Source organism: Myxocyprinus asiaticus, chromosome 7 (genome assembly GCF_019703515.2).
Source record: "Myxocyprinus asiaticus isolate MX2 ecotype Aquarium Trade chromosome 7, UBuf_Myxa_2, whole genome shotgun sequence".
Classification (NCBI taxonomy): domain Eukaryota; kingdom Metazoa; phylum Chordata; class Actinopteri; order Cypriniformes; family Catostomidae; genus Myxocyprinus; species Myxocyprinus asiaticus.
The window spans coordinates 20080997-20108171 of record NC_059350.1 but is presented as its reverse complement, the minus strand read 5'-3'; the positions used below and the strand labels follow the sequence as shown (position 1 = coordinate 20108171).

At 40.7% G+C, this 27175-nt stretch overlaps 1 protein-coding gene across 6 annotated transcripts in view; it reads right to left on the bottom strand.

The window, feature by feature from the left end:
- The window catches only part of LOC127443875 (zinc finger protein 827-like), a 121932-nt gene that overhangs the window by 83685 nt on the left and 11072 nt on the right, over nucleotides 1-27175 (bottom strand). For all 6 annotated transcript variants that reach the window (XR_007897714.1, XM_051702877.1, XM_051702875.1 and 3 more), the window contains exon 2: nucleotides 1250-2455. Coding sequence is in view for 5 of the 6 variants with exons in the window: in XM_051702877.1 (XP_051558837.1) it covers nucleotides 1250-2455 (1206 nt within the window). In the remaining variant the exon portion in view is untranslated. The remainder of the gene's footprint in view (nucleotides 1-1249; nucleotides 2456-27175) is intronic.

Sequence of the window (27175 nt, the reverse complement as noted above, 5' to 3'; positions counted from 1 at the left end):
GTGTACTGTATATAACATGAAATCAGACAACCTAAAGACCAACACAAACTGTTGCACAAAGCACAAAAACAAAAATACCTGTACAGTCCAGAAATGAGAAATGTAACTGGTGTTTCATGAGGATGATATGAAGTAGACTGTTTTGAATATTCATCTTCACCCTGCAGCTGAACAGCTCTGATAATAATAGCCTAATAGCCATAGTGATTTTGCTTCTTTTCATATCAAATGCTATTATTATGTCAAATTAATTTTTACGTTTTGAAACAAACCTAATTACATCTATACTTACATTTTGGATATGGAGCAGCTCGTGATTTCCAGACATGTGTATAACTGGGGTTTAACAAAGTTTATTACGTCTCATTCGGCGCTTCATCTCTAAAGGCGAATTAATGAGAATTTTACAGTGGGATTAAAACTAGCGCTCTGTCCCTTTACGAGAGCGCATGCATGTTAAACAGTCTACGCTGCATGGAGAGAGATGATGATGATGAGACATATGCACGGAGAGACTTTCAGTCCTATAGAAAGAAACTGTTGATTTCTTGTGTTGCAATGTGTGGATTACTGCTTTTCACCAACATGTAAAAACAAAAAATGTGGGGATTTCAAGCACTGTGAACACGGAATGTGCGGGGATACTTACAATTTTGCGCAAGACGTGCAATCCCGCTACGAAATTCATTAAGTGGGGTTTTTTTCCCTTCTATTTTCTACACATTGGTAATAACTGCTGCTAAGACACTTGGAAAAGAGCGAGGACAGTACTAGGAGAGTGCACTCGGTGTCTGCATGCGACTGTGCCTTGGCGCGTCCAGTATATTATGCGCTTGCTCATCTTTGCGAGCTAAACAGAATCGCGCTTGCTCGTCGGTTAGAATACTTCGTTTGCTCAGTGTAATTTTTGTGCTCTCTCACCTGTTGTTTTCTTGCACTAATGTTATAAATGCAGCACTGGCCCGATCAGGCAAGTGACAGTTCTAGCAACTGGCCTGAATCTCTCTCTCACTGGCCCCGGGCCATCGGGCAGTCCTTATTGTCGAGCCCTGGCTAGTGATAACATTTATGTATCTTCATTGCACAAATACACATATATTTCTTCATGAAACCATTCCATTTTAGCTAGTGCAATTTCATTTAGCTTGAGCATTGCAATTCACCTGCTAGTAATTATCAATTCCCCAACAAAAATACACAAATAAAGCAAACAAAGCTGCAAGCATCTGTTTAAGGAACAAACAGTTACCTGCTTGACTGCTGGGCTTGGCCCTTCCCTTGGGGATTGTTGGCAGCAGAAGGTCCATGGTCTGAGTTGGGGTGGGCACCTTCTGGTTCCTGTCTAACAGGGGCTTGACATCCTCGGAGGCACCCAATACTAAAGACGGCTCTTTCTTATCAGCCAGAAGGTTCCCTGCTGCTCGTGCTGCCACCTCCTTCAAAAGAGCCGCCGAGGAGGTCATGGAAACCAGTGAGACAAAGGAGCCAGCTGAGGGCTGATGCTCAGATGAACCCACCTTCTGCTGACTTCTTTCAGATACTTTCTTTGAGAGGGCAGCCAGTGTGGAGCTGGCTGACTGTGGACTGAAGGGTGACGCAAAAGCTTCAAAGCGCACAGCATCATCCGTGCGAGCACCCAGGGCTGCCAGTGAGGAGGAAGAGGTGACTGAAGAGGAGGAGGAGGAAGAGGATGATGAAGAGGTGGAGGAGGCCACTGCGCTCTTGTCCTGGAGCACGGCATTGGCTGCCGCCTTTAACTTCTGGATGGCTGAGTCTGGCGATAGGCTGCTGCCACTGGGCGCCGAGCAACCAGCAGATGACCATTTATCTGCCATGCCCACCCATACAAAGCCACTGCTGCCTGAGTTAGGGCCGTTGCTGGGGCCAAACGGGTCACAAGGCTCCTGCTTGATAGTTGCTACAGATGCGGGTGAGGCAGAGTTGGAGTTGCCACTGTTGTTGCTGCTGTTAGCCAGTCTCCTTGCGAGGTTACTCAGCTGCTGTGCATGATGTGAAGATGGAGATAGTACCAAGCTCACTGGGGGTGAATCTGGTCCTCTGGACGATCCACGCCCGGTCAGATCCCCTCCTTCCTGCTTCACCGAGCCAGCCTCCAGCAGACGCCGCAGGTTGCTGCTGAGCGGCTTGCCAAGGGCCTGGCTGGAGTCTCCATAAAGAGAAGACACCACTGAGGACAGAGCATCCTGGGTGGAGAGGACCCCACCATCCAGACCCAGCAGCTCCAGGGAGACCCGCTGAACTGGCGTGGGACAGCCCAGGGAGCTGTCAGCTGAGGTGTCGTGGTCCAGTCGGGGGACATTGTCTGGGGAAACCCGAAGCTCATCCTGCACATCACCGTAGGACGATTCAGAGGGGCTGTCAGAGGTATTCCCAAACCAGCTGTCCTCCTCTACTGAGCCACCCTCTGGCCCTCCATCCTCTACCGTGTCCACATCTGTGATGCAGAGAAAAAACAAATTAGAACATTTTTTCCAGCAAAACAACATAAAAAAAAAATCTAATTTTCTTATTATTTCTTACAGTTCATCCAAAAAAATGTATTCTGTTATAAATTATTCATCAACATCTAAACCTCAATCAAAACCTATATTCTGTCATTTTCTCCATAAAAAACAAAGGTACATTTTGAAGAATATTTCTGCAGCTTTTTCCATACTATATGGTGACTATAGCCAAAGTCCCTCTCAAGGCAGTCCACTTAGCGGCCATCTATGGAATGCTACCGGGCAGGCTTGGCAGCTATTTTCAATGTTAACAAGCGGCATAAAAGTACAGCTCCTATCTACTTGAATGGGGAAAAGACCGAAATCTCCAAAATGGTTGGTAAAGATTACGATCAAAGAACACATGCAAGAACCAACAATCTTTGATGCTACTGATGTTGATGAATCTAAGCAATAAAAGAGACTATTTAGCAGAGACTGACCACTTCTATTCAAATAAATCGGAGAAACTGGAACGCCCAACAGATGTAAAAAAATAAGTCCTGCCTTAAGTAAAGCAGCAAATCACCTCTTAGATACAGACATCGCTATCAGTCAGTCTACTTGAGAACGTGTATGCGCATTAGCTAAACCGGCCTGAAAAATTTTGTTTTTTTTGTGTGATCTGACTTAAAGAAGCACAACTTATGATACCATTGTTGTCAGATGTAACTCCTGATTTTAAATATATAAATGCCATATTTAATTTGAGAGCTGCATAATGAATTGCATTTATGATTTGAGAGCGAATAATTATTTAGATTTATCTGATCATCACACAAAGATATCAGATGGCTTAAGAAAACATATGGATTATTAGTGCATGAGTTTTATGAACTAGTTTATTGGTGCTTTTATTGTGTTTTTTTGTCCTTTTTGAACCTCCACAGTCCGTTACTAATAAATTTGTCATTGTATGGAAAAAAGCTGCGTGAAGATTCTTCACAATTCTCATATTTTTTCCACTGAAAAAATATCAGAACACGGGTTTGAAGTGACATGAGTGAGTAAATAATAACAGAATTTCCCTAAATTGTTTCCCTAAACAAACCAATGTATCATCTCTGCTATATATTTGCACAATTATTAATAAATGTAATATCCTGGAGGAAGAATTTTGTGAAGACAAAACACTGACAGTATTTTCCTTATAGCCATCCACTGACCTTTTCCAAACGACATTCTCATCAGGACTAAAATGTATGGCGTAAAAGAATTGTTTTCTGAAAAGATGAGCAATACATTTCAGAACTGTCCTAGTGAGCATCTAAGGCTTCCCTCACAAGGAACAGTGGAAAAATACCCATGTTATTATAATTTTTTCCCAGGGTCTAAAGGAGTCTACTAAAAGGGTTACCATGGTGACAGGCCCTTCCGGGAGGCTAGACAGCAAAGATTAGGGTAATGGAGGTTACAGAACTATATTAATATTCATGAGCCTGCCGATACCACCAGGGAGCCAATAAGGATAGGGTTAAGGTCAGCAAGGGTCATAAATATACACTTAATTTATCAATATTCATAAGCAAAACATTACAGCTTGCCATACAAGGGCGAACAAAAAATGTGAATATTCCTGATACATATTAACAAACCCTCCACAAGAGCATGTCAAAAAGCAACAAGCCTGGATGAGTAGGATGTCAAAACATATCCAGTGAACTTTTTTTCTCCTATACAAAGAAAACTGTTCACTTGACCAAATGAAGTCCTGACACTTCTGTGCAAGCAGGAGAAATCTAGAGAATCTAAAGATCAAGCAGAAAAAGGGCAAAGGACTCCTGACATCACAATATGATCAGCAAAAAAAAAATTCATTTGAGCATCTTTTCTTCGCCTTTTGCTCAGACACATAAAGTCTGGTCTCACCTTGCCGACCCCAACATAAGCCTGGTGAGTAAGCTCTCTGTTTACAGGGGAAAGGAAAAGCCGTTGCCTGGCAACGGCATCCTGTCGACCCATAGGGATCATTACAGTCAACACACATCTGGCCAGCACTGCTTACTTTGGTCCAGAGGGGTGGCAACTGGCATGACCCCATGCTACCATATACCATGATACTGACAATACTGCAGAGCATGTTGTATCACCCGTAAAATTAAAGAAAATAAGATATAAACCCAACACACACCCTGAAATATGGTTTAGTGTGCATGTGTGACCTTCCTCCTCACTTCCCCTACCTCATCATTAAGAGGAGGGAGATGGAGCGAGTCTAATACCCATTTCCACCGACAGTGCCTGATCTAGAACCATTCTATGCGTTTATACAATGGCTGGGCAATATGGCTACAAAATTTATATCTCAATATTTTTCATCCTATTGACTATAATCAATTTATGTCTCAAAAATTATGTATTTGTTCTGAAATGGCTCAAGTGATTTTCTTTTCCTTTTTTTTTCTTTTTTTTTATCAGATAAACCATAATTTCATCCAAACAGCTATTGCAGCCAAGTAGATTAAATATTTTAAAGGCTTTGATTAAAAATCTTTTTAAAAAGGCATGTTTCACCACAGTTTTCACTAAATTAACACAAGGGAGAATGAGATCTAATCATTTTCTTTGATATGCACATTTATATTTATATACAATGATACATAATGGCTTAAAGCATTATTTATTTTATTTTGATACTGAAAATGCAGTGTGTAGTTTACTATGTTCCACATCTGGTGGAACGCTGTCATCTCATTTTTTGTTATACTATGCGGCGTTTGTAGATTTGTATAATAACATGTAGTGGTTACTAATGTTTGGAATTGTGCAAATGCTTGAACCTGCAGTACTTTGATTTTACAATGTATTGTTAACTGCTCTAAAACTGCTAAAAACAGGAGCCTATGAGCTCTGCACAGAACAATGCGTCACCCGATTATTCAGTTGTATAATCACATATGACCATATTGCCATTTTGGTGTTATTTTGATTAATTGTGCAGCCCTGAAGGTTTGCAAAATTAGTCTACTGATTCGCCCTTTTTGAAACATTATAGCCAAATAAAAAGCACATTAACCCTTTAAGCTCGTATGGGCGAGCCGGCAGGCCCGGCCCGCCCACGGGTCCACAAGAAATTTAATAATAGTCAAAATATGAATAACTACAGTCTTGACCAAAACAAAATAGGTATCGTTGGAAAGCTTAAAAGCTCTACTTTCATGTAGGCATTATGACCAAAACTAAACAAGTGCTTTGAAATTTGGAGACAAATCAGAAGTATTCCATTTTGATAATTAAAAAAACAAAAAAACAATTGCCCTGTCATATGTTGTTGGAAAGCTCTCAAAGAGCAGAATACAACTAGCCAATTTGTTTTACTCACAGACAAAAATATAGTGAGTAATAGCTAAGTATATCTATTTGCCAATTATGTTGGTGTTGCTTATATGCAGCGTTTTCGCTTATAACTTATAACACAAAAATAAACATAAAATATCACATACCATTACTTAGAGGTGATTATCTTTCAAACCAGTCCACACAAGGTAATCGGATGCATAGATCATTAGATAATCCACACAAAACACAATGTTGCATATGGCCACCAGGAGATGGCGCCAAAGAAGTAACAAGCTCGATACAGACTCGAGTCAAAAGGCACTCATTCTATGAAATCTTATTACTAAAATCATGTCTCCATGCAATGCAAACCTCTAGTCGTTGTGTTTGCATGTGTAATTAGTTCTTATGTACAATTATTATGTTTTATTTGTTTGGAGAGGCTTTTGGACAAATGGACACGTTTTTGGACACTATGATAATTTTGTAGGCTATAACTTTTGATTGCTTTGTCCTATCAACACAAAAAAATTTGTCAGATACAGTTGAAATGATCGGTAACAAAACAAGCAGTTTTTAAGAGCCACCTTATTTACACCCAGAGATACAGTATATACTGTCAATATATATTTTGATTTTTCAGCAGTTTCTTAGGCTGAGAGCCTCAGAATGTATCATCATCTATATCATTAAAACATTTGAAAAGTTTTCTTTATAATGATACCAAATACTTGACCCTCGTTTTTTTTTTTTTTTTTTTTGAGTTAAAAAGCCTTTAATTTTGGGTATGCCATTGAAACAGAAAATCTTTAAAAACACCTTTAGAGCTTAATTTGTACACATCTGCCTTTTCTCCTGCCTTGTTTAAACTTTGGACATGCACCGCAGCGCAAAAGGCACAAAGCATGTAGCAGTGTCAGGTGCGTTCTAGTGATGTCCAGTTCATGAATTAATCCTTCTTTTGAACCGGTTCTTTTTAGTGAACGAGTTGAACCAGTTCACCAAATCGGACTGAATCGTTTAAAAGAGTTTGTATCTCGAGTCAACACTGATCTATCTTAACCTGTCTCTCGGATGTGCCTGACACACCGACTCGAAATAAGCCGATAACCGGGAGTAATATGATCTTAGAACTGGTGATATCTGCTTTTCCTAAATCTTCTTTGCAATGAACCGCTCCAACTAGTTCACAAATTGGACTGAACGCTCGGGTCGCAACATTGAGCATGCGTGTGATTAAGGGGCAAAATGTATGTTTAAGATGGATTTTGCTGAACAACAGAAAGTGTAACAAATAAAACATACTGGAAATATGTTTATGACTTGATTGTATTACCGTTTTATCAACGTATGAAGATGATCCAGTCTACAGTTCTCGAGTCAGCAGAACACTGATCCCGGGACACCAACTTTTGAATCAAGAGTACATTGAGTCATTCGCAACAGTTCTCAAGTCAACAGTACACTGATCTGAGAACAGCCACTCTCGCGTCAACAGTACATTGCGTCAATCACAGCAGTTTGCGAGTCACTACTACACTTAACTGAGAATCGCCTCTTTCGGACATAATACTGAGCACTGCTGATCAGTGAGCTGCTGATGAGCATGCATGAACTGAGGACTTGAATGAGGGTGGAAACGTTTCAGTCAAGAGATGTAAACAAATTTTACTATTGAGTATTGTGCATGCAGATTATATCTGAAGTTGTGATGAGCTGGATCATGGTTTCTGTAGTTGATTAAGACTACTTTAATAGGAGGCGAGTCACTAAGCCACCACGAGGACCTAGAGCACACTGGGAAATGGCCATTCCAAATTGGGGAGAAAAGGCGAGAACAATCACACACACACACACACACACACACACACACAAAAGACAACTTTAATCACTTTATATGCTTTAGACATGCGTAGAACATCCGCGTTTATACATCAGTGTCATTATTGGGTGCAAAACTTTAATGTAGGATGTGTTGTAAGATCAGTGAAACACTGATGACAATAATCACCCTTATTATTATAACGTAATTAAATAAAATGTAATAATTAGCAATACGCGCTTACATATGGCTTTACTGAATGCGTTTGTGCATGTATTCTACGACACTGGCGTATTAGCATTATGTATAGTGATGTCATTACGCGATGACGTAAATGAACTGGTGAATCGGTTTACAGGGTTGGGGGCGCAAAAGTTTTTGTTGTTTATATCATCAGCAAAATCACTGTGATTATATCGTGAATATTCAACAGATCACCCAGCCCTATTTTACACCACAAAGAAGATGGTTCTGGGCTGGGAAATTTGGCTCCATGTTGGCCCCTAAAACCTGCAGGACTTGAACCAGGAACTGCTAACATCAGAGGCAACAATTCATCAAAAACAACTTAATCATGCAAGACTGACACAAAACAAAAATACACTGTACAAAACTAGCTCACTATTATAATCAACAATGCTGTCTACACAGGAAGTGTCCGATGTAGCAATGCAATACACGTCACGTGTTGCACAAAAGTAGGCTAAATAATATATTTTGTTTTTTTACAAATACCATACATGTGTATCGATTGCTATGAATTTTACACATTATATCTTTGACCGATGCATCAAAAGCAGCTAGTGCTTGCAATAAAACACAAATTACTTGAGATGTTAGGTGCACTCAGTAATATTTGTGTTTATGTTTGTGGACACCTCGTAGATGCAGCATCACACAAGAACAAATTTTTAAGTTACTGATGGAATTGTAGAAATGTGCTAATTGCAGTCAGCCATGATTAATTTTATTTAGTGAGTGAAAACATCCATTTACACAAGATGATTGAAATAAAGCAAGCATAATTAAGCTGGTCATATGATCTCAACAAGGTAGCGCTCATGAATGTGCGGTCAGCACCATTCAGAATCAAGGACTTTTTCACTCAGGTGAGTTTAAACATTTTAAACATATTTGTGCTTAAAAGCTTAGCCATTAGCAAAACTAATTTTGTGGGTAGTGTAGGTAGTAACCTAGTCAGTTGTGTCATCATTTGTCTCTCAAGTCAGTGAAAACACAGGCCAATCGCCCAACCAAACACCGGCATGAAAACTAGCACTATTTCTGTGGAAAAGGGATTTAAGTGTTTGAAACACATCACTGGTGTGCTTGACTGACTGAGCTCTCGGTCACCTGAGCACAGCAGTGAAGTATGTGAGGTGTGACCCATTTCCATGCAACACCAGGGAGAACAGGCAGTAATGACCATAATGTTGTTAGTGAGAAATGGCTAGATTTCTGACCAGAGGTCTCTAAGGCAGTAGCAGAAACTCAGACTGAACCCTGTGCTCGCCACGCTAGGTTAAGCTAGGTTGTGCTACGCACCTCCACTCTTGTTCCTCACTGCACAGGAGAGGCCGACACAGGCAAGCTACTCTGTGGGCGGCCTGACATTTCCCAAGGTCACGGCTCGGAGCCCAGTTCCACATGGCTTTGTCTGAAACAACCCCCTGCCTCTAATACACATACACACACACATACTCCTACAGCGTCTTCACTAGTGGCTTCATAAAGAGGAACAAAACCCTGGTAGTTAACTGCAACAGCAACAATGCTATCGCATAGCAACAAGCCTGACAATTTGGGATGAGCGACAAGATACTGGCCGTCTGCTTTTAAGAGGTTTGTGACTGGCGAAATGGTGAGGATGACTTTGTGTGGCCAGAAAAACGGCTGAGGTAGGTACTGTGGTCTAGATCTGTTATCAGTCACTCACACTGAGACTCTCTGCTCGTCTCTCTCGAGGCTAAACTGCACTTACGATTGTGTGCTGCTGCGGACATGACCTTATAACCACAAGTGCTAAATGCAAACCATCAGCTCAACAGAACATGAAAAGTGAAAAGAATGCAAAGTCGTTTTTCAGTATTACAGAATACTACTCTTTGTTCTTTGTAATAAAATAAAGACTAAAAAGCAACTTTTCAGGGAATAGTTCACCCAGAATAAAAATCATGTCATTATTTACTTACCCACATGTCATTCCAACCCCATTTGTTATATTTTTTTTCTCCGTGGAACACACAAAAATAATTTTTAAAGAATCTTCACATAAATATATTCCTTTCAATAGTTTGAGAGTCTTGTAACCAAATGTCATGAGGATAAACCTATTGCAAAGATGCCATATTTGATTTAAGAGCTACAGCGGAAGGAAAGATTATCAGTGAATAATGACATAAATTTCAGCCTGTTTCTCACACAATGCTATTATATGACTTTAAAAGACTTGGGAAGTCATAACGACAACTTTTACAGATTTTTATAGTGCTTTTTTGTATTTTTTGAAGCCTGACAGCCCGTGGTCACTATGTCACTGTCAATGAATGGAAAAGATGTATCTATAGTTCACCCAAACATCAAAGAATACGGAGTTGGAACAATATCATGGTGAGTAAATGTTGACAGAATTGTCATTTTGTGGGTGAACAATAAAGGACCCATTCTATTTTGTTTTTTGCCATAGCACATGGATCTGGTGTAGTTATATATTTCATGAGATTCATTTAAATAACAGCCATTGGCAGCTATACAGTTAATTCCACAACATCTCAAGCCAAAAGGGCAAGGAGGAGAATGGGAGCGTTTTCTATTAAGGCCAGAAACCACATGACTTACGTAAGGTTGCCTACCAATACACTGAGGCTATTCTGCGACTCAGTCAAGCATAAAAATCGGCCACATAAACATCGGCCTGCCTGACCCAGAGGTCACAGAAAGGGCACTGAGAGGCTTTGCTGGGTGGAAGGGAGGCTGCTTCAGCAAAGTGAAGGAGAGGCCATTAGTTGATTAAGCTGGGGTGGACCCATCAATATTCCACTGATGCCAATGAAAAGACACACTCACGCAGTCTCGCATGAGAGGCTCGGGTCGAATGGCTTTAACTCTATCAGAGATATTGCAGTGCCTCATTGTGAGCGCTGCTATTGAATATTACAGGCTAACTAACCACCACTTTGGCATCTATACCCAGCAATCTCTGTGGATTGTAGAAGCAAGTGCCAGTGGCGTTCGAGGGATGGGGAGGTGCCATTTGGAGGGGAGATAAAGAGTGGTGCCGGTAATTAAGTGTCCAACTGGGCCCTTGGCGGGGGGTACCACGGCCGCAGGCAATGCTAATGAGCCCATCCGCCGGTCAACGCTACCTTATTAGCCGACGGCCGACAATATGGTGGGAAGAATGCACTGCTGCTGCCACCAGCCACGCATCGTCATGAGTGACTAACACAGAAACCAGAGATGGGAAGTAATTGTGTTAATTAGGTGGCTCTCAGGAACGCTCCAGTATGACTAGTCCACATCTCTGGGAAAATGTGCAATCAATCTGAGTGAAACTAGGAACTAGCAAGAAAAAGACTTCAATACCATCCTATAGAAAAAAAAAAAATCAGTTTGGTCACATTGTAGTTTTTTATTTTATTTTTTTTTTTTTTACAAATTCTGTGTATTACATTAATAAATATGATGTCTTGACATTGCATATACTGTATGTGACACGCTTCACCAAAATGAGTTGCAATGGGCTGTTTTTGGAAAAATAAAATTATGTTTTGGGTTTTCCATTGTTTTTAATAATAATAAAAAGTATCAGCTTTCAAATGATGTATATCAATAATGTTATCATGAACTTCAAACTATACATTTGAATTTTTTCTGTTTATATAAGAGTCAAATCACTGTCAGTTTAAATGGTAGCTGCATACAGAGTCTCTACGATCAACGCTATTTATTTTTACCCAGCCCTAATGTTGATATCCGAAAAATAACAAATTGAATAATAAACCCTGAAAAATAACTTTATTTTTAATTGTTAAACAAAAACAGTTACTGGTCATGTTTGACTGAGGTGGGTATAATATATTATAGCAATATTCTTTTGTCACAATACTGAATTCTAACACTGACAGTGAATATTGATATTTCAATTGTAATTCTTTGTAATTTCAAGGCTTTAAACCTTTACTATTTTCTGACCTGAAGGTATTGCTTGTAAAGTTTGCAAGATTATAAAAAAATAAAAATTAAAAAAACTGTGCATGAAAATCTTGATGGCAAAAGTTAGCATTGCTTCCCACAGAATCAAGATGAGCAGTCAATATTCAAAGTGAAATTCAAAGTTATTCAAAATGAATTTCATATGAAAATCAGATTTTTAAAATCAAGGTCTTACTCACTATAGCTAAATAAAACAGGATAAAAGCACAACAATCTCTTTTAAAAACTTGTTGTATCGCACCACGTAAAAAATACCACAACATGTACCATGTTTTAAACGAAGTATTTTGCAGACTGATCTCAACGTTAAATCAGAAACAGTAGGTTGACTTTTCTTTGGCTAAAATCAGCCTGTGCTTACCGAAATTCGGGTTTTCAGTGGTACAGGATGTAATACTAGGGGTGGGTCAAAATATAGATTTTCTGATACATTGCGATCTTCATTTGAACAATCTTTTTATCGATTCTCAAAAGCCATGGATCGATCTTTTAAAGATGATATCTGATGAAACCACATATGAAAGCACACATCCTGACCATCCCCACCAATGGCAACTACATTTTAAATTATTGTCGCAATCACTTATTTTTGGTCACATTTGCGACCATTTTAGTCGCAGTCTGGAGCTCTGAATACATCGATTTGTTCATTTTTAAAAAGCTTAAATGTGACCAAAATTATGAAAACTAATAAATTATAATTAGTAAAATTTATATTTTCATATTGTACCTAGTTAAACCATGCGCAAACCTACACTACAATGAGAGGAAATCACTCACATTTGCAAGCAAATTTCACGCTATGCGACTAAAACTTTTTATATTTGGCAACTGGATGGTAAATGTTTAGATTTCAGTCACCAGTGAATTAATTGTGTAGTACAGTGGTGGAGTATTCAGCAGCGAGTTCCTATCACTGCGTGTTGAAAGTAAAAGTTGTTCCGTTTAATGCGTGTCCAAAGACAAGATACACGTGGACCATTTGTCACTGAATAATGTCTCTTTTAATACCCTTTCTGTTCTTTACAGTCAGTTGTTGATCATAAACAACAAATAAACATGTAATTCTAATCAGGCATAGCACAGATGAGATAAAGCCATTTAAGTCTCTCTCGTTAAAATGCGCTTATTTAAAGACACTATTTACAGAAATGCAGGATTCCCTTAAAGAGGTAGTACCGGTTTTTAGCGTGTTAAACAAATCGCTGTAAATGCCTGTAAATAGCACAAATTATGAAATTAAACAATAAAAATTTAACAAATTATAATACATGCAATATAATATTATATTTATTTATATATATATATATTTATATATATATATATATATATATATATATATATATAAATAATTTAAAAAAAAATCTTAGCCTTCCTTTACTGTGACTAGATGGCCCAGACACAAAGACTGCAAATTGTATGAAATCCCAAATGCAGTTTATCGTACTCCTCAAATCCCAATCAATAATATCCAGGAAAAAAAAGATTTGGTACATAACACGGGACTTTTCATTATAAACAAGCCCGAAATGTCTGCGCTCCCAGTTGTGAACTCACTGAAGGCCGATTCGCTGAGAAAGTGACTCGAAATCTATGCTAACCTGAGCTCCTGAGTTCAAATGAGCTCTTGTTGGGTGATTCATTATAAAGACCCAGTTCAAAAGAGTAATTTGTTCACGAATCGGACATCACGGCTCACGTACTGTTTGATGTTGCGTGCAGCCAGTGAATTCATATCATCAACACAAAGGGAAAAAACAGTGCGAGACACACTGGCGCTCTAAAGATGTATTCAATATCTCACAAGATGATATCTGATGAAACCACATATGAAAGCACACATCCTGACCATCCCCGCCAATGGCAAATACATTTTAAATTATTGTCGCAATCATTTATTTTTGGTCACATTTGCGACCATTTTAGTCGCAGTCTGGAGCTCTGAATACATTGATTTGTTCATTTTTAAAAAGCTTAAATGTGGCCAAAATTATGAAAACTAATAAATTATAATTAGTAAAATTTATATTTTCATATTGTACCTAGTTAGAAGGTCCCCTGTATACTTCACAGAAATAGCTGAATTTATTTCATATGTAAGCAAAAAGGACATTATAACTGAAATATACCCATATGAATCGATATTGATCTAATCTAACTGAAATCGGAAACAAATCGAAAGCTTGTGAATCGGAATCGAACTGGGAAATCTGTATCGATACCCAGACCTATGTAATACAGTGAAGAGGAATGCATATTTAACTGTATATTTAACCCCAAACCTCAACCTAACCATCAGTTGTGTTAAAATGTAATGTTAGAGGAAAAAATGCAACCTCCGGATCATGCTTGTCACTGATTATGCGAACACGATTACTTCCTGGTTTCAACGTGGGATCTGAGCCTGGGGTTTCCACGCTGCTGAAGCAACGCACTTCTGGTCACGCCTCAGGGGAAGGTAAACACACTGGAGCCGATGCAAAAAAGTCTGATAGGAAATGCCACTTGGCGTTTGTCGTGAGTCGGCATAATGTGGCCGATCCTACGTTACCGGAACTCTTGAAAAACAACATGCAGACTTCCCGTTTGTATTGTAACAATATTTTATCGTATGATTTATAGCGATTCCCATCCCTAAAATCTGACACTCATTTGAGACGTGGCCTTCATCAGCATGTAGTAGCAAAGTATACTACATATTACCATCTGTGCATATTCCGCATGGCCTCAGCGGTCTGTGGGCACGCTGGGCAGGGTGCCAGAGGTGAGACAGGAAGGAGATGTGTTCTTGGAAGAGTTCGAGATGGCTTTGGCTTCCAGACCTCTGAAATTCCTCTTTGCAGATTAAGTGCCCTTTTGCACTCTTGTTTATTTCCCCCAACTTCCATTTATAGAGACTAACAAAAACAATAGTGCGCCTGGACTTGTTATCTCAGATGTACAATCAAAAACTAACTAACCCACTTGGTAGCTCTGTGTGTTCATAGTGAACATGAAAAGCATTGAGATGATAATTTTCCCTTTAATTAACCCACAAATGAAAATTCTGTCATCATGCATTATTCTCATGTTGTTCCAAACCTGACTTTCTTTCTTTCATGGAACACAAAAGGAGATGTTAGGCAGAATGATAGCCTCATTCACCATTTACTAATGCTAACATCCTGCCTAAAATCTGCTTCTGTGTTCCACAGAAAAGTTGGTCAAAAGTCGGTTTGGAACAACATGGGGATGAGTGAATGATTTGTCAGAATTTTCATTCTTGGGTGAACTATAATTTTAATGGGATCTCCTATAAACTATGATAATGATTCTATGAGGGCATAAAAGTGGGGCATGGAGCTCAGAGCTCGATGCTGTTGAAGATCTTACATTTATAGTAGGAAAACTAATAATGTAAAACACTGGAACTGGATGGTTGGATCAGGTAAAATGGATTGTTCGCTGTGCCCGCAACTCACAAAAACAATATATTACAAGTAATGCTCCGTGTACCTCTCCAACTACTGTAAATCACACTTTGTCCCAGTAGCACAGGCAAGGGATGCAGCCAAGCTTGACTAGCCAGCCACCCAGAAAGACAGAGAGAATATGAGGGGGTGTGAGAGTGAGTGGAGGAATGTGTGCGGTGAGGGGGTGGGGTATGGCTTTTTTACAGTGATACTGGGTTGACAGCAGCTTGGCATTGGCGCCCATGGCAATGCCTGCTGAATCCAAGCCTGTCACTCAAGACAAGGGCACTAATCAGGATTGGTCCAAGTTTCTTCCTAAAGAATGGGGGAGGCAGTTTTGCAGCCATTAGAGATGGAGAGGAGAGTGGGGGGAATCGAGCTATTGCACAGCGGGAGAGGCTAACCTCATTTGCATGAAGGTCCTGGAGGAAAGGAGCTGATTCCTTTTCCAATCTCCATGTTAAATGGTGGTCAGGGCAGCCGATGGTTACAGTTGCATTGTTTGGCGCTAGCGCTCTTTGTCACGCCGATACCCATCTCGCTTTTCAAAGGGTAAAGACATACAAGCGAGATAACAGGAACAGCACTCACATATGACTGAAAATGTGCCATGTCAATAGAGTAAACAGGAATAGTTGGTCACCTCTCCCCTTCACTTTTGCATAAAGGCAGTGTAACTAGGTGCATCAATTCAAACCTACACTATGCCAGTGACAAATGATTGCAAGAAATATGATCACTATGACAACCATAACTGTGCCTTTGGAGAGCCAACATTTTGTGTTAACCTTAGTGCCTAATTTCAGAGTCTCTGCACCACTAAATGACTACAAGTGTAAACTATACCTGCAAAAATATGTGTGACTTACAGCTCTTGTGGACTAAGAGGAAGATAAAGAGCATAGAGTCCACACTACGTGCCAGATGAGGATTTAAAACTTCAATATAGTTTGTGCTAATCCATAAAACACAAACACCTTGTCTAAACTGGATGTGAGAGGCGTGATTTTTACATTAAAGTCAGCTTGTGATACTTCTGGCCTCTAGTTGATTTGAACCACATGTATATGCAGTTTTAGCAACAATAACATTATAATAATAATTATACAGTTTATTCACCCATTTAAATAGTTCTGAAATCTACTCAAACCTAAAGCTGATTGGTCCATGCTATATGCATGGCGCTTCCAGTGTAGACAGCCTCAAGCAGTTGCGATGTGTCGTGTCAATAGATGCGCCTGGTGTAGACAGGGTGTAATAAAGGAATGCTCACCATGCTACAGTTGACCAAATGGCGGAAATAATAAGGCCAGAATCAACACAATCCTATGGCCAGAAACATACTTTGTGCAAGAACATGGGCCTACTAAAGGCCCAGATATACTTTATACGAAATCGAAGAATGAACGGGTATGAGGTAATTTTGAACAAAATCTGGCCCAAAAGGTGTTTTTGCGTTCGTTTCGATGGTTCATAACAGCTCGCCTGAGCAAACTTTTAGGAAAACTTCTAAATGGCTGCTGAACACCTTGCTGTCATTGGTCCACGTCATTGGTAGGTATGACATGAAGCTCCACCTACTACTTTGTTTACGTTTTTCATTCAGTATTCAACATGAACATCTACAAAAGGAATCAAATCTACTCAAATACTCTTAATTGCCCATTCAGTCATGTGCCAACTGCAGCAAAAGTCATTCACACATCTGCCCAAAAGTTAGATATGCCTCATCTCCATTGTTTTGTCTTATTCTGAATATTAACACTCTTTTATAAACCTACAGTATCTTTGCAGTAGTATCAGTGTCATCATAAATTACAATAACAGAGTGTAATCAGTGCATATTATGGCCGCGTATACGTGTTAGCGAATTAGTGTCATGAATTCAGAATCTAAACAAGTCACACCAGGATTATACCTACAGGACCTTGGTGTGAGGGACTCGACATGGAGGCGAAGGTAGAATCCAAATGCAGGAAGTTTATTTACAATCAGCATACAAATCCAAAACACAAGGCAGAGACGTAATCGTTGAAGCAGGCAAAGTAGTTGTTAACAGGTAATCAGTCCAACCAGGCAAACAGAGCAAAACAGTAATCCAAAATCGGTAATCCAGTAAAGCAGGCACAATTGTCATAACAAGTAGGCAATGAAACAGGCGATGAGAATAACACTTGATAAGACAGTGAAACTGGCAATACTTTGCAAAGTCACAATGGAAAAGCCTGGCAATTTATATGGTTCAAACTGGAAGTCACCATAGAAGAAAACGATTCAGTGTCAGTATTCATAAGAGGGCTCCCTCTGGCGGTCGGCTGAAGGGATACCAACCTCATTCGTTACACTTGGTTTGTTAGAAAATGAATAAAAAGACCCCTCTTGGTTCTTTTTGTTTAGTCATTTCAATTTGTTAATGTGCCTTACTTTACTGTTTATTCATTTGTACTTATAAACGCCATTATAAATGTCAAAATATTCAGTTAAGTTGTTATAACACATTGACTCAACCTTACTTGCTCCGCAATATTCTCTTCAAACTGCTGTTATGCCATTACAGTAGTTGACTTAAAGGAACAGTTCACCCAAAAATGAAAATTCTCTCATTATTCACTTACCCTGATGCCATCCCAGATGTGTATGACTGTCTTTCTTCAGCAGAACACAAAAAAAGATTTTTATAAGAAGAGAGAGCTCTGTCAGGTCCTTACAATGGATGTACACAGGTGCTAGAACTTTGATGGTCCAAAAGTCACATTTAGCAGGGCGCCAGACCACTGGCTCCTAAACTGAAACATTAAGGTGCCAAATGGCTGTTTTTATTCACTAAATCACAGAATTGCTCGATTTAGATTGCTGTTCAGAAACAAGATAGAAAGCCGAAGGAAAGGAAGACAGCTGATAACCCATTAATCTGAGGTTTAATAAACAGTATACACTGATCAGCCACAACATTAAAACCACTGACAGGTGAAGTGAATAACATTTATTATCTCATTACAATGGCACCTGTCAAGGGGTGGGATATATTAGGCAGCAAGTGAACAGTCAGTTCTTGAATTTCATGTGTTGAAAGCAGGAAAAATGGGCAAGTGTAAGGATCTGAGCGCCTTTGACAAGGGCCAAATTGTGATGGCTAGACGACTGGGTCAGAGCATCTCTGAAACGGCATGTTTTGTGGGGTGTTCCCTGTGTGCAATGGTTAGTACCTACCAAAAGTGGTCTAATGCTGCCTTCACGTGCTATCGGAATTATCATAACTACGAGTTTCCCACTTGGAAGTTGCAGATGAATGACCACTCAAGTCGTAATTACGACTGGGAAACTCTGAGATAATTTTGATACCCAAGTTTCTGAGATGGGAGGAGTTCTAAACTTTCAACATGGCAGTGAATAACAGGTTTTGTTCATTTTTCTAAATCCAGCTAATTGTTAGTGCTTGCCGATTTGGTCAAATTCATTATGCATATCAGCAACCATTCTATGCATGTTGTACATTTTTACACTGTGAAAATAGCTTGTATTTGACCAAAATTCCATTATCGTCAGCAAGCTAACTGAGTAATATGTATTATGGTGTCAAAATAAAAGTTCCTCAAGAAATATGTATGAATGAACCTGGTGTAGTCCATGTTTCCTGTTCTTTCCGACAACAAAGCACGTGAACACGACATACTTGTAATTACCACTTCAGAAGTGGGAAGTAGGATCATTCCGATAGCACATGAAGGCAGCATAAGGAAGGACAGCCAGTGAGCCGGTAAAAGGGTGTTACGACCTCGGTGAGACAGCCCACCCCTTTTTGTGATCTGTGGATGTTTTATTATTTTTTTGTTGTCTGTGAATGTGTTTGTGTCTGTCTTGTTTTCTGTCTGCCATGTGCTCTGCTTTCACTGCCTGCTTGTTTCCTCCTGCCACGCCTCCTCGTTTAGTCCTCGTCATGTTGATTGTCTGCACCTGTCCCTCATGTATGTTCCTCTATATATTGTGCCCTCTTTCCTCTTGTGTTTGTCAGTTCGTTTTGTTAGAATGTTTGTCTGTTCCAGTTCCAGACCTGTTCCTGTCTGGCCTAGTTATTGTCTTTTATTTTTTATTGTTTGGTCTCAGGTTTGGGCTTCAACCAGGAATGCCTCATTGATCTCTTTGTGGCAGGCCTGGTTGAGCCCATCAAGCCTTTTATTCCTGTTGGGGATGAAGAGGGGAGTGTTACCAAAACAATAAAATTGGCTTTAAAGTGGTATTATTTTATCTTAGCCTGTGTCTTGGAAGGCTCTCTCTCTTCATCCCAGCCCAAGGTCAGTGCTGCCCCCTCACCGACTTTGGGTGCTGCAGCCCCTCTTCCCATCACTTGTAGGAGGAAGAGGAAAAGACGGAGCTCCACTCCTGAGTCCGTGGCTGCCAGCCAGGAGGTGGTGGCCATTCCCGCTGCCAACCACCAGGAGGCGGTGGCCGTTCCCGCTGCCGACCGCAAGGAGGCAGCAGCCGTTCCCACTGTAGTGCTTCTGACCATCCAGAGGGGGAGGAGAAGGAAGCCGAGAAAGGTGCCTGATCCCCAGTCGCTGCCAGCACTCATTGCCATGGAGGCCGTTCCCCTGTTGCTGCCAGCGTTCATGGCCACAGAGGCCGTTCCCCAGTCGCTGACAGCATTCCCGGCCATGGAGTCCATTTCCCAGACGCTGCCGGCTCCCTCGGCCACGGAGGCCGTTCCCCTGCCACTATCAGTGTTCTCTGCCATGGAGGCCGTTTCCCAGTTACTGCCAGCACTCCCGATCACGGCAGTCGCCACACAGCCTGTCCAGTTCCCCGTGGTCATCGAGTCTGTCCAGTTTCCTGAGGTTGTTGACAAGCCTGTCCTGTTCCCTGAGGCCATCGACGAGCCTGTCCTGTTCCCAGTTGCTGTTGACGAGCCTGTCCAGTTCCTTGTGGTCATCGAGTCTCTCCAGTTCCCTGAGGTTACTGTCAAGCCTGTCCTGTTCCTTGTGGCCATTGACGAGTCCATCCAGTTCCCTAAGGCTGTTGACAAGCCTGTCCAGTTCCCAGTGGCTGTCGACAAGTCCTTTCAGTTTCCCGTGGTCATCGACGAGTCCGTTCAGTTCCCCATAGCTGTCGACAAGTCTGTCCAGTTCCGAGGCTGTTGACGAGCCTGTCCAGTTCCCTGTGACCATCGACGATCATGTCCAGCCCCCGGTGACCTTTGACGAGCCTGTTCAGTCCCCTGTGACCGTCGACTATCCTATCCAGTCCATAGTGACCATCGACCAGCCCTTTGCTCAGTCCAGTGGCCAGCACCCATCAGACACCAGCTACCAGTCTGTTACTCATCCCAGTAACCAGCACCCATCAGACACCAGCGACCAGCCTTTTACTCAGTCCAGTGGCCAGCACTCATCAGACACCAGCTACCATTCTGTTGCTCAGCCCAGTAGCCAACACCTGTCAGACACCAGCAACCAGTCTGTTGCTCAGCCCAGTAACCAGCATCCATCAGACACCAGTCTGAAGCTCAGCCCAGTAACCAGCACCCATCAGACTCCAGTCACCAGTCTGTTGCTCAGTCTGTTCAGTCCCCAGTGGGTGCCACTTAGTCCTGTCCCCGGTGGTTGTCAACCAGTCTGACCCAGTCCTGTCCCCAACGATCACCGACCAGTCTGTTCAGCCCTGTGAGGTCCCTGCCCAGTCTGACCAGCCCTCTGCGGTCCTCACTCGGTCTGACCCAGTCCTGTCCATGACCTCGGTCTGATAGCCCTCTCCTTTATGTTGTCTGTGAATGTGTTTGTGTCTGTCTTGTGTTTGAGCGCATGGCTCTGTTGTGTTTTCTGTCTGCCATGCGCGCTGCTTTCCCTGCCTGCTTGTTTTTTCTCCTGCCACGCCTCCTTTTTTAGTCCTAGTCATATTGATTGTCTGCACCTGTCCCCATGTATGTTCCTCTATATATTGTGCTATCACTCCTCTTGTGTTTGTCGATTCATTTTGGTAGAATGTTTGTCTGTTCCAGTCCTGTTCCTGTTTCCGGTCGGTCCTGGTTATTGTCTTTTATTTTGGTTTGTTTCGTTTGTTTTCTCTCCCTTCTCTGAGTTTTTTTGTTGCCTGTTTGTTTCTGTTGTTTAATAAAAGTATTTTATTTTCACTCATTTCTGTGCTTGGGTCCTTCTTCCTGCTAACCATTTCATGACACAGGGTCATGGGCGCCGAAGGCTCATTGAAGTGCATGGGGAGCGAAGGCTAGCCCGTCTGGTCCAATCCCACAAAAGACATACTGTAGCACGAACTGCTGAATAACATAATGCTGGCCATGATAGAAAGGTGTCAGAACATACAGTGCATAGCAAATTGTTGCGTATGGGGCTGCGTAACCGCAGACCGGTCAGAGTGCCCATGCTGTCCCCTGTCCACGGCTGAAAGCGCCTACAATGGTCATGTGAGCATCAGAACTGAACAATGGAGCAATGGAAGAAGGTGGCCTGGTCTGATGAATCACGTTTTCTTTTAGATCATGTGGACAGCCGGGTGCGTGTGCGTCATTTACCTGGGGAAGAGATGGCAGCAGGATGAACTATGGGAAGAAGGCAGGCCGGCAGAGGCAACGTGATGCTCTGGGCAATGTTCTGCTGGGAAACCTTGGGTCTTGGCATTCATGTGGATTGTTGCAGACCACGTACACCCCTTCATGGCAACGTTATTCTCTGATGGCAATGGCCTCTTTCAGCAGGATAATGCGCCCTGTCACACAGCAAAAAAATTTCAGGAATGGTTTGAGAAACATGACAAAGAGTTCAAGGTGTTGACATGGCCTCCAAATTCCCCAGATCTCAATCCGATTGAGCATCTATGGGATGTGCTGGACCAACAAGTCTGATCCATGGAGGCCCCTCCTTGCAACTTACAGGACTTATAGGATCTGCTGCTAACCTCTTGATGCCAGATACCACAGGACACCTTCAGAGGTCTTGTGGAGCCCATGTCTTGATGGATCAGACCTGTTTTGGTGGCATGAGTGGGACCAACACGATATTAGGCAGGTGGTTTTAATGTTGTGGCTGATCGGTGTATATTGTTGAGAAGATAAGTTTGCATTCCCTTTTGTCTTAAATGTTCACACCCCTTTCAAATTTTTTATTTAGTACTGCTCTTCAGAATCTACATAACAGATTTTTACACATAGTATGCATATAGTAGTGTGTTTTCTTCTTGAGCATCAATGAATGTTTGCACCTTGTGTAATAGTTGTGTACAAGTCCCTCAATTGTCCTAAGTGTCAAAAGCTAGATCTCATATACACTGGCGGCCAAAAGTTTGGAATAATGTAGATTTTGCTCTTATGGAAAGAAATTGGTACTTTTATTCACCAAAGTGGCATTCAACTGACCCCAATATATAGTCAGGACATTTATAACGTGAAAATGACTATTACAATTTGAGAAACTTCTTAAACTATTTCAAAGAGTTCTCATCAAAAAATTCTCCACGTGCACCAATGACAGCTTAGCAAATCCTTGGCATTCTAGCTGTCAGTTTGTCCAGATACTCAGGTGAAATTTCACCCCACGCTTCTTGTACCACTTGCCATAGATGTGGGTGGCTTATCAGGCACTTCTCACGCACCTTACAGTCTAGCTGATCCCACAAAATCTCAGTGGGGTTAAGATCCATAACACTCTTTTCCAATTATCTGTTGTCCAATGTCTGAGTTTCTTTGCCCACTGTAACCTTTTCTTTTTGATTTTCTGTTTCCAAAGTGGCTTTTTCTTAGCAATTCTTCCCATAAGGCCTGCACCCCTGAGCCTTCTCTTTACTGTTGAACATGAAACTGGTGTTGAGCGGGTCGAATTTAATGAAGCTGTCAGCTGAGGACATGTGAGGTGTATATTTCTCAACTAGAGACTCTGATGTACTTACCTCTTATTTAGTTGGACATCTGGCCTTCCACATCTCTTTCTGTCATTGTTAGAGCCAGTTGTCCTTTGTCTTTGAAGACTGTAGTGTACACCTTTGTATGAATTCTTCAGTTTTTTGGCAATTTCAAGCATTGTATAGCCTTAATTTCTCAAAACAATGATTAACTGATGAGTTTCTAGAGAAAGCTGTTTCTTTTTTTGCCATTTTTGACCTAATATTGACCTTAAGACATGCCAGTCTATTGCGTACTGTGGCAACTCAAAAACACACACAAAGACAATGTTAAGCTTCATTTAACAAACCAATTAGCTTTCAACTGTGCCTGATATAATGGCAAGTGATTTTCTAGTACCAAATTAGCAATTTAGCATGATTACTCAAGGATAAGGTATTGGAGTGATGGCTGCTGGAAATTGGGCCTGTCTAGATGATCAAAATTCACTTTTTTCATATAGTGATGGTGCTGTTTTTCACATCAGTAATGTGCTGACTATACTTTGTAATCAGTTGAATGCCACTTTGTTGAATTAAAGTACCAATTTCCTTCCGAAACAGCAAAATCTGTACATTATTCCATATACTTCCCACCAGTGTGTGTGTTATATATATATATATGCACATTTAATGAAATACCAGATGCAGTTTATTGTGCTACTCCAATCCCAATCAATAATTACCAGAAGAAAAAAAAGTGGTACACAATACGGGACTTTTAATTATAAAGAAGCCCAAAATACACTTGGGACTCTTATTTTGAAATGTCTGCGCTCCCAGTTGTGAGATCACTGATGGCTGATTCGCTGAGAAAGTGAATCTGATTCAAACTGCTAACCTGAACTCCTGAGTTCAAACCCTCAATTATTTTCATGTGATTAATGAAAAAGACCCGGTTCAAACGAGTCATTTGTTCATGACTCTCTCGCGCTGGGTTTGTTGTTGCGTGTGGTGCAGCGAGCTCGTCATCACAACAGAACGGGTGAAAAGTGAATGCTTTAGAAGACATTCATTGATCGACTGGAGTTGCATGGATTACTTTTTTGCTGCCTAAATGTGACTTCTGAACCGTCGAAGTGCTGGCACCCGTGTACTTCCATTATAAGGACCTGAAACTTGCGATCTGAAACTCGATCAACACAAAAAATGCAGTAGGACTGTGCAATATGGACAATATGGACTTTTTGATAGATATTGCAGTTGCAATTTTAATTGCGATTTTATAAAATGTTTTTACTTATTCATACATTTTACAATTAAAAATGTCAGTGGTCAAAAACATATTTCAAAAAGGAAAATTTGTCTTTGCGTAAGTGATAGATGGTTGAGTAAATTTTTTATTTTATTTTTTATTTCTTTACTTTCTCTGTTTTTGTTTTGTTCTCTCACTGATACCTTTTTTGCATGCTGAATTGTAATTACCAAGATCTTGTCAGTGTGCAAAACATATGCACCAGTTAGAATAGAATAATAATATATACACTCACTTAACATTTTATTAGGAACACCTGTACACCTACAGTTGAAGTCAGAATTTTACATACACTTAGGTTGAAATCGTTAAAATATATACACACACACACACACACACAGTTGAAGTCAGAAGTTTACATACACTCATTTTTTAACCACTCCACAGATTTAATATTAGTAAACTATAGTTTTGGCAAGTCGTTTAGGACATCTACTTTGTGCGTGACATGAGTAATTTTTACAACAATTGTTTACAGACAAATTGTTTAACTTTTAATTGACTATATCACAATTATGTGTCAGAAGTTTACATATACTAATTTAACTGTGCCTTTAAGCAGCTTGGAAAATTCCAGAAAATTATGTCAAGCCTTTAGGTAATTAGCCAATTAAGTTCTGATAGGAGGTGTACTGAATTGGAGGTGTACCTGTGGATGTATTTTAAGGCCTACCTTCAAACTCAGTGCTTCTTTGCTTGACATCATTGGAAAATCAAAAGAAATCAGCCAAGAAAAAACATTAACAATCTGGTTCATCCTTGTGAGCATTTCCAAATGCCTGAAGGTACCACGTTCATCTGTACAAACAATAGTACGCAAGTATAAACACCATGGGACCATGCAGCCATCATACTGCTCAGGAAGGAGACACATTCTGTCTCCTAAAGATGAACGTAGTTTGGTGCGGAAAGTGCAAATCAATCCCAGAACAACAGCAAAGGACCTTGTGAAGATGCTAGAGGAAACAGATAGACAAGTATCTATAACCACAGTAAAACGAGTCCTTTATATTGACATAACCTGAAAGGCTGCTCAGCAAGGAAGAAGCCACTGCTCCAAAACCATTGGCTAAATGTCCTCTGGTCTGATGAAACAAGAATTGAACTGTTTGGACAAAATGACCATCGTTATGTCTGGAGGAAAAAAGGTGAGGCTTGCAAGCTGAAGAACACCATCCCAACCGGGAAGCATGGGGGTGGCAGCATCATATTGTGGGGGTGCTTTGCTGCAGGAGGGACTGGTGCACTTCAAAAAATAGATGGCATCATGAGGAAGGAAAATTATGTGGATATATTGAAGCAACATCTCAAGACATCAACCATTAAGTTAAAATTCGGTCTCAAATGGGTCTTCAAAGCATACCTCTACAGTTGTGACAAAATGGCTTAAGCCCAACAAAGTCAAGGTATTGGAGTGGCCATCACAAAGCCCTGACCTCAATCTGATAGAAAATTTGTGGGCAGAACTGAAAAAGCATGTGCGAGCAAGGAGGCCTACAAACCTGTCTCATTTACACCAGCTCTGTCTGGAGGAATGGGCCAAAATTCCAGCAACTTATTGTGAGAAGCTTGTGGAAGGCTACCCAGAACGTTAGACCCAAGTTAAGCAATTTAAAGGCAATACTACCAAATACTAACAAAGTGTATGTAAACTTCTGACCCACTGGGTATGTGATGAAAGAAATAAAAGCTGAAATAAATCATTCTCTCTATTATTATTCTGATATTTCACAATCTTAAAATAAAGTAGTGATCCTAACTGACCTAAAACAAGGAATGTTTTCTATGATTAAATGTCAGGAATTGTGAAAAACTGAGTTTAAATGTATTTGGCTAAGGTGTATGTAAACTTCTGCCTTCAACTGTACTTATTCGTGCAATTATCTAATCAGTCAATTGTTTGGCAGCAGTGCAATGCATAAAATCATGCATATACAGGTCAGGAGCTTCAGTTAATGTTTACATCAATCATCAGAATGGGGAAAAATGTGATCTCAGTGATTTTGAACATGGCATGATTGCTGGTGCCAGAAGGGCTGGTTTGAGTATTTCTGTAACTGCTGATTTGCTGGGATTTTCATGCACAACAGTCTCTAGAGTTTACTCAGAATGGTGCCAAAAACAAAAAACATCCAGTGAGTGGCAGTTCTGCGGATGGAAGCGCCATGTTAATGAGATAGGTCAACGGAGAATGGCCAGACTGGTTCAAGCTGAGAGAAAGGCTATGGTAACTCAGATAATCACTCTGTACAATTTAAGTGAGCAGAATGGCATCTCAGAATGCACAACATGTCGAACCTTGAGGCGGATGGGCTACAAAGTAGAAGACCACATCTGGCACTTTATTAGGACCATAGTGTTCCTAATAAAGTGCTCCGTGAGTGTATGCCAAATAAATACAATTGTAGCTTGCTGAAGTTTAGAAATTGTACAATTGCTCATATCACAATTTTATTGTTATTGCGATTAATTGCGCAGCCCTAAAATGGAGCAAGCATAGCTAGAATCGTCTGCGTTCACCTACTTGCATAGAGTATGTCTCGTGCCTATAGAACTATTCACTCAAATAGGCTTGGCTTCCCAGACAGGTGTAGACTCCCTAAAACAGCTACTGTCCTCGTTGTAACAACTAAACATGAATACTGGAGCTCTGCATCAAGGTCAGGAGTAATCAAACATACTGTGAAGTCATCTGCAAATGCGAAGGACATTTTTTACACAAGGGGCTGAGTAGTCTTAGGCACTCACCTACGTTTTAAGCCTC